At 42.2% G+C, this 12,239-nt stretch overlaps 1 protein-coding gene across 2 annotated transcripts in view; it reads right to left on the minus strand.

The window, feature by feature from the left end:
* Nucleotides 1–9,206: 9,206 nt before the first annotated feature.
* The window catches only part of LOC113031810 (atrial natriuretic peptide receptor 1-like), a 64,248-nt gene continuing 61,215 nt past the window's right edge, over nucleotides 9,207–12,239 (minus strand). For both annotated transcript variants that reach the window (XM_026184244.2, XM_026184245.2), the window contains one exon: nucleotides 9,207–12,138. In XM_026184244.2, coding sequence (XP_026040029.2) covers nucleotides 11,993–12,138 — 146 coding nt within the window. In that variant the 3' untranslated portion in view covers nucleotides 9,207–11,992. The remainder of the gene's footprint in view (nucleotides 12,139–12,239) is intronic.

The following is a 12,239-nucleotide window of genomic DNA, read 5'->3' on the forward strand; positions in this document are numbered from 1 at the left end:
CACCCGAGGGATTAATAAAGTTCTATCTAATCTAATCTAACAAGCTGAAAGTCAGTGATGCTGCTTGGTTTGCAGTCCTGAACATCACGGCACAAGCAGGATTCACTGCACTGTTAATGTGAGCTGTGTTATATTGCTGCCTCAGATACTCAACTAATCAAAGTGATGTCATAAAAAATTTAAAAAACATTTTTCTCCATTTCTGTCACACAAAGCTGTATGAAACGTTTCTCGTGGTTAGTATCATGGTTGCTAGGCAACCTCAGCAGCACGACGGAGGCCAGACCGTCCCGTTTCACCAGCCTCTCACTTCTCCTACTTCGTAGTAGAGATGGACCGATCCGATATTACGTATCGGTATCGGTCCGATACTGACCTAAATTACTGGATCGGATATCGGAGAAAAATAAAAAATGTAATCCGATCCATTAAATATCACGAAAGCACCTCACAAAACTTGCAACACGCCGTAACTCACCTCAGAACGTTAGCACGTCGGAGCAGTATGCATCACGTGATAGAGCGGCTGTGGCATGCGGGACCTGTCGGTGGTCTGGATAGCATGTGGAGCTTCGCTAGCAACCCGGCATTTCATCTCCGACAAAGTTATCCCGAGAGAAGTAAAGCAAGTGTGTAAGTCCATCTCTGAATGTTTGTAAAGCATTCCTGCGTTAAGCTTAACAAGCGATATATGGAGCGACTGCCTCTCGCTCTCCGGCTGCTACTTCAATCATGAAACTGCTTAATGATCAGCTGATCGGCTTTTCTGTCGTGAGTCCGTCTCTCTTGTTTGTTTTTGGCCCACTTTGCACCAGAAAGAGGAAACCAGCGGCTGAACAACAGCAGCACGTTTAAGCTTGATCAGCTGTTGTTAGAATGTATTTAATATTACTTTCTACTCCAGGATCTTTTTCTACGTAGCTGACGCTGGTAACTGTGCAGGGGCGGATCTAGCAAAGTTTAGCCAGGGGGGCCGATAGGGCATGAACAGGGAAAAGGGGGCACAAAGACATACTTTTCTTTCTTATTCTCATTTAAAATGTCGAGCTTTTAATAAATAATTATCTGACACCCAAAGTTTTAATCTGATGTAAAATGAATAGAAGTCCATTACTGTATATAGTAACTATTAAGTCTAATATATATACCCTAGTAAGCTATAGTACTTTTTCCTTTGGGAAGGTACCATCTGTGCAGTCTGCAATTTTGTTGAAGAAAGCTGTTGAATCTATTTAATATTTCTTGAAAAATAATTGATTTCTGTGCATTTTTTTCACACTGCATCAAATTAAGGTTGATTACGTCGATTAAGCATCATGAGGTGGAGCGTGAGGGGTGGTTCCCTATTTTTTATTTATTTATTTTTGTTGTTGCTGGGAGTTGGAACCCTATTAGTTAGGTTGCTTAATATTTACGCTAAGTACTCTTTAAAATACCAGAATAGGGCAAGCGGCCAAGGGTACGATACACTACTTTACAGCTTACTAAGGAGAAAGGAGGAATGTCGCTTCCTAATTTAAAAGAATATTTTCGTGCTGCACAGATACGCCAGATATGTTATCTGGCGTATCTGTGCAGCACGAAAATATTCTTTGGTGTAGTGATGATTACGGGGCTCGCTGGAAGGATGTGGAGCTCTCCACACTCAATGTCCCAATCCAAACAAACATGGGTATGAAAAAGACCCCTGAATACGTAACTAAAGACCAAGATAGGAACCCGATAATATCCTTTACATTAAATGTATGGTATGATACAGTAAGGGAGTTCAGGATTGGCAAAGAGCTTGGTTTGCTAAAATGGATAGCCTTCGATGAAGAATTTAGACCAGGAAAATTGGATCTTGGTTTTAAAAATTGGAATGAAAAGGGAATCACAGCATTTTGTTTATTAATCAAAAAAGGAGAAATTAAAAGTTTTGAAGAATTAAAACGGGAATACAACTTAAAAAACAAGGATTTTTTCAGATACTTACAGGCGAGAGATTACTTTAATAAAAACATAAAAATAGAAGAAGACAAAAGTCCATCCTATTATAAAAATAATTATACTGGCATATAAAAGTGTTATTCCAAAAACAGTGTCTACAAATGTTTGATGGAATCGTGACAGGAATCAACTGTATATGTTAAAGTAAAATGGGAAAGAGAGCTGAGTGAAGAAATCACTGAGGTGTGGTATGAAACATGGAAAGAACATAAGAATACAACTCACTCATTGAGGTGGAGAGAATTCATCTGGAAAAATCAAATTTGCTATTTTATTACACCTCAGATTAAAAATAAACAAACCAATACACAACAACAATGTTGGAGGCTGTGTGGATGGGATGAACCAGACCATACACACATTTTCTGGAAATGCAGAAAAATTCACACTTTCTGGGTTAAAATTCACTCGGCTCTCTGTGATATATTAGGTTATATTATTCCTAGAACCTGCCTTGTTTTGTATCTAGGGTACTTGGAAGGTACTGTAGATGTAAAGGATCGTTACCTGGCTAAGATTCTCCTTTTGGCAGCAAAGAAGGCCATCACCAAAAACTGGCTTAAGACAGAAACACCAGGAAAGCAGCAGTGGGTAGCAATTGTGGAGGACATTATGGAGATGGAGAACCTTACATATAAACTGAAATTAAAGGAAGAACGCTTTTTGAAGGACTGGGGAAAATGGTTGACGTACAACGGAAGGGGAAAAAACAGACTGAATTGAATGAAGATGAGCATACAAGAAGAAAAAAAAAGTGAAATGAACGATGGAAATGTTTGACACCACAGGCATGTTTCCTTTTTTTCCTTTTGTTTTCCTTTATCTTATTTTTCTAATCATTATTCTATATGTATCTATATTTTTGTACATATATATTTGTTTGTTTCTTTTTCTTTCTAATTTCACTGTCTTGAGTTTGTGACCCTCTTTGTATTCTGTTATTCTGAAGAAACTGTATGCGTAATGGACAGGTGAGTTGTTCAAATAAATAAAATAAAAAGCTTAAAAAAAAAAAAAAAAATACCAGAATAGGGAGGATGGTGTAGGTTTAAGTTTATTAGATTGATCAGTATTGCTGAACTATGAACATTTTTTTTTTTTTGCATACAGGTATAACAGAATAGCTTTAGTGTAGTTGTTGTTTTAAACTTGAGTATGAACTTATACAAAATGCAGCAAGATATTAAAAAACAGTTTTATTGATTAAAAACACTATATCGGATTCATATCGGTATCGGCAGATATCCAAATTTATGATATCGGTATCGGTATCGGACATAAAAAAGTGGTATCGTGCCATCTCTACTTCGTAGTACACACAGTTCGCAGACTACATACGGCGGGTACTAGGAAGTACGAGAAGGGTGTGGTCTGGATTGGGACACAGCCTGTATGTGTGAGAGGAATTTGCATCATAGCTCAGTGGCGCCACCTGGTGACAACATGACATTAGTGTTCAGAATGAAGCCTGAATGGGAGTATCGGGGTCACACATGTTGTGACAAACGCAAATCACTCCATCTGTTTATGAAACGCCATCAGCAGCAGCCAATCAGTGAGGGACAGACTTGATGAAGCGTGTGCTTTGCACAGGGGCAGGAGAAGCAGAAACATCTGCAACATCTGTTCACTCATCATCATCATCAGTCCTGTTAGTACGCGGGCAGCTGCTGGCATTTATGTTTATGTGCAAGGCTAACATCTCATATTTACTGCACACAGCGTTACCGTAGAGACGCTTTGGAAGTACATGTTAGGCAGCCTTCGTCTCTGAGAGGACGTCAAATTCTAACGTGTTAATAAGGAAAAACTGAGATTGTTCTTGTTCGGTCGATTGTTAAAAAAGACAAAGAACAAAAGCTGAAGGATAACATAAAATAATGTACAATGTTTCTCACAGCTGAACACAAAGCAAAAAATGGGGATGTTTCCTCCTATTTAGTGTCTTTTTGAATATTTTGTTGAGAATGAACGCGACCGTGGTTCAGGGGGTTGGGAAACTCATCTTGTAACCGGGAGGTTGCCGGTTCGATCCCAGCTCCGTCTGTTATGTCCTACCGCCTACTGGTGTTGGCCAGAGGGGTCGATGGCGCGATGTGGCAGCCTGCCTTCTGTCAGTCTACCCCGGGGCAGCTTACCTCCATCAGTGTGTGAGGGTGAATGAATAGTGGGATTGTAAAGCGCTATATAAATGCAATCTATCATTAATGAAAGATGAAGTCCTGACTGCTTTATGATTCGGAGACCGTTTGATGGCGTCGGGCTTTTCTGTTCAGAACCATCGGTGAATACGAAATTTAAAATTGAAATTAATTAAAGATACAGAAGCGTTTATGCCGTAGTCCTGAAGACATCTTTCCACAATAACTGAGAATCACGTTTGTGTGTGAGGTCGTTGTACCAGCGTCGCACCTGTGCAGAAGTTTAAAGCACTTCGTTCACCTTGCTAGGTAGCAGAAGGACGCTGTGCAGAAGCCCCGCCTCCTCCCACTTCGTGCCAGAGATGAGGTGATCCCAACAGAAGACTGCATGTGGCAGGAAAACTCTGTTTCTAAGCTCGGATGTCTGAGTGACCGCTGTTCTCTGGGTCTCATTAAAGAACCTTTAAGATCACCGAGTTCCATTTGCAGCCAGTTTAGGAACATTCAAGCAAAGACGACAAGATTTAAAATTATTTTGATCTCTTCATCCAACTTTTCTTTAAAAAAATACCAGATTCAAGTTTTTAAAGTTCCTTTTTTAGCTTTGCTCCAGTACTTTTAATCATCTTTGACATTTCTATTTGAACTTTTTCATATTATAACAAACTTTGAAACTAGCAGTGAGCTGATTCGCCGAACGATTTCTTCCAGTTTTGGCTTCCTCTTTCTAAATCTTATGTGGCGAGATTGAATACTGAGAACATTGCAGCAGCTTCCTGCGCCTTACTGGAGCGGCAAGCAGAGCGACCACAGCCACCCTTATGGTTCATCCATCACGTCCGTGCTTGTCCCTTCAGGCTGAAGCGATGTGGTCTCCCTCAGGGATGCTTCAGTGATCTGAGGGACAACGCCATTGAGGGACTTGGAAATGTGAACTTGAGATTGTCAGGTACCAAAGAATGCTGCTGAGAGTGAAGAACATCAAAAATAGACGAGCTCAATGTTTCCACGCTGTCGTTCTGCAGCATCACAGAGAAAGGCTGTGTTTTTTTGTCCTCCGGACTGAAGTCCGACCCTGGACCTGAGCTCCGATCGTCTGGAGTGAAGCTTCGGTGAACCTCAGCTGTCGTCTGCTCACCACAGTGCAGAACATTGGCTTAAATCAGGCCCGAGGACGATGAACAAGAGTGTCTTTACATCACTTTCCCTGAAGGTTTGTCAGGTTACCATCTTTAAACGTGTTTTTAAGATGTAACGTAAGACTGGTCGGTCTCAGTGGGTCTGACTCACTAATCAGTAATACCTAAAAAGGTTTAATGTACACAGTTTAAACATATTTACAATGAGAAAATTCTGCTCAAACAGATAAATGTGATGCATGGTGTCCCACCAGGACACTGTACAAACAGACATGTGTTCAAACGCTGACATTTCTACCCACTGTTAAAGCGCAGGAAGCCTGAGTGGGAGCAGAAGCCGAGATTTTTTCCACAAACTGGAGTTTTCCCTCCGTGTGTCAGGAGACCGCACGCTCACGTCTTCAACCCGGCTGCAACGGCCACGCCAAAACCGCCATGGCGGCAGTGGCGTGTCCAGCGGGGTGGCCTGGGGGGGGGCACAGGCCACCCCCCCAACCAGACTGGCCACCCCAAAGGCAAAACAATAAAATTCAATCAAATATTCGATTATGTTTTCACGGTGAAGCTCAGATATCCGAGTGTAAGTGAATGCAGCACCGGCTTCTGCGCTATGAGCATCACGTTAGCAAAGGTAGGAGAGCCAAGCAGAAAGACGGCACTACAGGAAACAATTTTTCGGTGAAAGAAAATGAGGACAGAATAAATGTCCCGGTAAGTAATATTAAGTTTGTTGAGTTTAGTAAACTTCGGTGAAATTAGAATACCAAGGAAAAAATAACACTTAAAGAATTATTGCAGCTGTGGAATATTTCAGACAGTATGCTACTGAGGGCAGCTAACATAAGAGTTATGAGTTATAAGATATAATCTAAGTCATAACATTGCTGTATGGAGCTGCAAATTTGGTTGCAGGTTAACATCGCTGGACTGGCCATCGGGCATACCGGCATGTGCCCGGTGACTTATTTTTTATTTTTTTTGTAACGGCATGAACAATGAGAGGTGGTGGATTGGCCAGATGCAGGTCGATGTGTAAAAATAACTCCGTTGTTTGGTGGTGGCTATGACGGGGCTTCCACAGAGGCCAACAGGTGGATGAGGGAAGGGGAGGCAGGAGGAGAGCCCCGAAGCAGCCACCAGTCCGAGTGTCAGGTGAACTGAGCTTCAGGTAAGAAGTTATGACCTGCAGTCTATCTGGTCAAATATAAACCAAGTTTAGGTGGAGTTTATTTTCGTTGTGCTTTTTCGTACTGCGTTCTAGCCAGCTTGACGGAGTTTTTATACAGCTGGGTGGTGCTATGATGTTACTGACAGTGAACTTTATTTTATTCATAAGGTTAGTTAGTAGAGTTGCCAACGGCTCTTTAAAAAAATGGAATGGTCCGTCATTCAGAGAAAATATTACACGTTTCGTATTGATCTGAGAAGGAACAGTTTGTCCCGGACTTTCACTATAATGAAAAAAAGACACAAAGCGGGATTTATTCTGTCGTTACGCTGCACAGCAGCCTCTTCTTCTCTCATTCTCTCCCCTGCCTCTCCTGTTGCTACTTCAATCATGAAACTGATCAATGATCAGGATCCTTTTTTATGTAGCTGACAGCTGGTAACTGTGCAGGGGTGGATCTAGGAAAGTTTTGCCAGGGGGCCATGTAGGGCATTAACAGGGAAAGGTAGGGCACAAAGAAATACTTTTCTTTCTTATTCTCAATTCAAATATTTAGCTTTTATTAAATAATTATCTAAATCTTACAACCAAAGTTTTTATCTGACGTAAAATGTATAGAAATCATTAGGGACGGGTATTGATAAGATTTTCACGATTCGATTCCATTTTCGATTCTCTTATCGATTCTTTTTTAAAAAGGAGAACACTAAGGTCGATTAGCTCAGAACTTTGTTTTATATCTTCTCTTTGAACAAGATAGAAATTTAGGAGTAACATGGCCTTACGAACCCAACAGTGAGATCTTAAGAGATCCAGCCTGCGGCTCTTCAATGGGGTGTCACAGGGTCCCCAGGAAAAAACATTGTAAATGTAAAATAATAAAATAAATATTCTTCTGTAGCAATAACAAAGTATAACATAAATTATTCTGCAGCAATTACACAAGAATATCCAGTAATGTCCCTGCCTACAATTAAACACATTCACTTACTGAAAATCATCTGCTGTGGCAAACGGGTGCAAACCTTTGACCACAAACTGAGTCACTGCTCGGTGACGTTCGTCTATCCTGCCTGAAAGGAGACGCTACCGGCAGACTGCAGCGAGAACTGGCAGCATCTGAGCCAGACTCTGTCTCTCTCATCATGGTCACTAAATGCACAGTAATGGCAGGTTTGTAATAAGGCAGATCGCGCTAACATAATATGTTAGTTGATTATTTACCTGCCGCATTAACGGGAGAGGACGTGCAAACGTTACCGCTGCTGCTGGGTTGAGATTCACGAGTCCGGAGTGGAATTAAAAACACGACGTTCATGTAAGGTCATCACGTGTTTTTTGCATATTCGTAGTGTTTCCTCCCGTAAATGAAATCTCTACTTTGCAAGTATTGCAAGTTGCCCTGTTGTCATCCGTTCTCGTAAAGTATAACCAAGCTTTTGAGCGTTTGAGCCGCCGTGTTTCCTGCCAGGTAAATGACGCTCCGCAACGTGGTGACGTCATTCGGGGCGACTGGAATCGATAAGGGAATCGTTTGCAAAAATGGCAAACAATTCCAAGGATTTGAAACAGTGGGAACCGGTTCTCAACAAGAACCGGGTTTCGATACCCATCCCTAGAAATCATACATATACCAACAGTGTACATCACTGTCACAACAGCATTTGTTTTCATTCAAAGTCTTTATGGCTTTACTACCTGGTGGGCCGGTCTGTAGTGAAAATGCCCAATTTTCTGTCCCAGTCCAGCCCTGCAGGTTAATACTGGCAGTGTCATCATGCCAGCTGACTGGATTTCATCAGCCAGTGTTGTTCTTGATCAATATTACCAAAGTTTACTATAAGGCAGCATAGAAAGTATTTACCTGATTTCAGGTTTTATTCAAATGTTAGTCTTTTCAGTTGTTTCTCCACTTTTTTCCTGTTTCAAAATCAAACACCAGTTTGTGAGAAGATTATCTTCTTTTTTTAACAGGCAGAGAAAGTTTTGCATTGGCTAATTTGTCAATTGTTTGTTACAAATGTTCGTATTTTAATATTCAAAAATGTTTTTGCTCAAAACATATGTGCACTACATGTCAGTAAAAATACTATGCAAATATTGCTGTCCTTGAATGCTGAATGAACACTGACAAAGCACTGATTGTATCTCTTGTACTTTATCAACGCAGTATCTAAAAACTTTGCACCGTAGTGGTTAAAATCTCATTCTAATAAGAGTTAAAAGCGCATTTGGTTATTAGGTTTATAGGATTATTGAATTATGGTTAACGGTTGGTAGAATTTTTTTTAAACATTATCTGCCACCCTTCTCCAAATCTGTGCCCCTACCTGGCCCCCCCAACAAAAATTTTCTAGACTCGCCACTGCATGGCGGGCGAAAGACTGTGACCCAGAATGTGATGTGAAAGTCGTCACGTCACAAGCAACGCGGTGAGCACAAAGACAGCGCCGTCACTCGTCTGATCCGGCCTTCACATTACCGCCATCTTGTGCCCGCAGTCGCCTGCTGTCATCGAAAGCTGTGCTTATCTCTGTAGCTGTGTCCACTGTATGGACGGGTCCATCCCAGCTGAGAGGCGGGACCTAAACTGGAGGTGTTTGACTGTAAACTGGTGAAAGTGTGCGAGTGTCCTCTGACGTCAGCTACAATCTGCACTTCCTGTGGAAACACAGCTAGCATTAGCATTAGCGAGGAAGCAAAGTTTAATTTGAGATGATTTCATTTTTTCACTTGAATTTCTCAGACATCAAAGTTAACCACACCACACACAGCTCGAGGCTTTTATTCAGACGATGGTGGGATTAAAATACGTTGATCTAGTTTCAATAAGCAGAATATAAATGACTTTAAATGATCTGAAACATGTGCAGATGTTACAATGATCCATTCAACACTGATTGGTGAAAGTCTCTGATGTTCTCCAGCTGTTTGTGCCGGCGCCTCACAGATGTGCGTTTGCTGTAGAGCAGCTGCAGAAGACGACGGTGTGCTCGGACACGTTGCAGCTCTGCAGTCTTTTGTTCCTCTCGGGCTCTGAAACAGCAGCGCGGTTTCCATGTTGATTCTTTGATCGTTGCGAGGTGACGTACGCCAGAGGTGGGACCAAGTCATTGTTTTGCAAGTCTCAAGTAAGTCTCAAGTCTTTATCCTCAAGTCTCAAGTCAAGTCTCAAGTAATGTCAGGCAAGTCAGAGTCGAGTCACAAGTCTGAAATTTTGAATTTCAAGTCCTTTCGAGTCTTTAAAAAAAAAACGAAAAAATAATGTTGCAGTTATGCTAAATGTAAATATTAGACCATGCAATTTTAAAATCTGTGTTTTTCTCAACACATGACAAAATAGTGAACTTAGAAAATATACACAAATTGTGAAATTGCACCTCTTTAAAATGCAGCTCAATTAAACCTAGCTCCAAGAATAATTTTCACCGACAGTTCTGAGATACGCTGCATGTTATTCTTGGATGCGGTTGTAGGACCGGCTTTAAAATCGCATGACAAAAATATCATACACATTAAAAAAAACTGTATCACCAACGTAGCCTGGACAACATTTGCTAGTTAGATGAAGTCAGCTATCTCATCTTAGCATATTTATAATCATACGGTTCTTGGAGTGAGTGCATACACTCATGAAGTTTAGTAACTTCAGGTCACTGCAACAAGCCCAGGTACAGTTTACCGACGGATGGGTGCAGGACCTTGAAACCGTGTAGAACGAAAGACCATCGTACGTATCATAAGTTTACCAGTCTCACAAATCGTCCTCATAAATACACATTCCTTAACCGTTTATTAATAGGACCTTTGAGCTCAATGGTAATTAATTAGTAGTGGAAATAATTTCTGGTAGCATCACAGAAATGTAGCAGTGACAATAATACTGTATGCTGTAATCGTACTGGGCAGTTAGTGATACAAAAAACCTGTTTTATCCTGTGAATAAAAGTATATGTTTTTGTCAATGTACCATAATAACAGAAGCGAAACACAATATTGTGTCAGGACAATTCACTATTTATGCACAATAAATAAAGGAGCATAGCGCGACAATTTCTGTTCAGCGCCAGACTTGCTTGTAACCTATATCACTAATTATGTTAAGAAAAATGACGCATTAACTACAACAGCAGACTGACCTTTGTGTAAATGCTTGGAGCAGACTAACCTGTGAGCTGGAGTGTTCTGGGACGTTATATTTGATCTTTGAATGGCTGCAATCCAGTCGCCTGTTTGTTACTTCGGAAACATGGCTCGAACAATTTCTCTTCAACGACGTAATCCGATAACAACCGATCTCTTTACCCGTCGGCTTCCCGTGGCTGTCATGCGACCGGCTATTGCAGTTAATGATACAACAGCTTCTTGCCATTTTTGTGTTTCTTTTTATCGCTGTGTGACTGATTTCAATTGAAAGCCTGCGTGCGCTAGTACCGCTTGCCACGAGTTCCCAGAATCCTTTGCGGTTCTACCCGTGAATGACGTCACATTTTCAATCTCTATATAATATGCATGTTAAATTTTATATTTGGGGTAAAATATCAAGTCTTTTCAAGTAAACCGGTTCAAGTCCAATTCAAGTCCCAGGTCATTGGTGTAAAAGTCCAAGTCAAGTCACAAGTCTTAGAACATTTTTTAAAGTCAAGTCTAAAGTCATAAAATTAATGACTCGAGTCTGACTCGAGTCCAAGTCATGTGACTCGAGTCCACACCTCTAACGTACGCTGATCTGGTTGCTTATTGAAGAACAGTCCCCAAACTCAGCGTCTCACCCTCACTGTGAGGAGGTCATCTTAAATGTGCGGCTCCACCAAATAAACGTGCTCAAAGCCGCAGCCGCTGACGTCAGAGGTTGTGGGAGGGGCTACAGCACAGATGTTCCTCCCACAGAAGCTGTGTTTGCTTCTCAGGCAGGACAAACAGCGTCTCTCTGCTGTGGTGTGGGTGCTTCCTGTGTCTGGCCTCAGGGGGCAGTACTGAGCTCAGATTACACCCCACGTTAATGGTTAGCGCCGCTGACTCACAGCAACGAGGTTCCAGGTTCAAACCTGCTGGCTAGCCTTAGCCTCACCATCTTAGCAGGGCGGCGCCCTGTCCAGGTGCCCCTCCTCCAGTGACAGCAGGGACAGGAAATGAAGATGATGAATGCAGGGCCACATAAAAGTGAAGAAGAGGCAGCATGGTGAACGTCAGCGTGGAGAGACAAACTGCTCGGAGTACCAGCGGGACGACGGCGAAAAACTCTTTTTCCAGGACCGGAAAGCAGGACACTTTTGATCCGAGTGTGAGGAGAGTCCGGGTCCGCGTGTCCCTCCGTTCCCGTGTCACTTCCTCCCGTCCGACAGTCCCAATCCATCCAAAGTCCTTCTGCTCGGAGATGAGAAGCAGCAAGGAGGCGGGGAGCGCTCGAGTGAGTCCTCCTTTCCTTCAAGCTGTGCTCCCTTCTGTCCTTTCCTCGTCCCCTCATCTGTAGCGGTGTTACCCCTTATTCACTCCTCAGTTCCTTTCCTCGTTTATCCATCCTCTCCTGTCGTCCTCCTGTTGACAGTGCTTTGTCATTGGCTGTCGCTCTCTCCCAGCAGCCAATAGGTGGTCATCTTCCCTTTGCCCTTGATGTCGATTTCCCCTCGGAGCTCCAGCTGAAAGCAGTTGAACTCTAGCAGAACGTCTCGAGTCGCCGCCGACACGTGGATCTTCAGCGCTACACACACACACACACACACACACACACACACACACACACACACACACGTCATGTTTGGCAACAGCAGCAGGAATAAAAATGCTGCTTTAGGTTTTTCA

This window comes from Astatotilapia calliptera, chromosome 11, assembly GCF_964374335.1.
Source record: "Astatotilapia calliptera chromosome 11, fAstCal68.1, whole genome shotgun sequence".
NCBI classification, from domain to species: Eukaryota; Metazoa; Chordata; class Actinopteri; order Cichliformes; family Cichlidae; genus Astatotilapia; species Astatotilapia calliptera.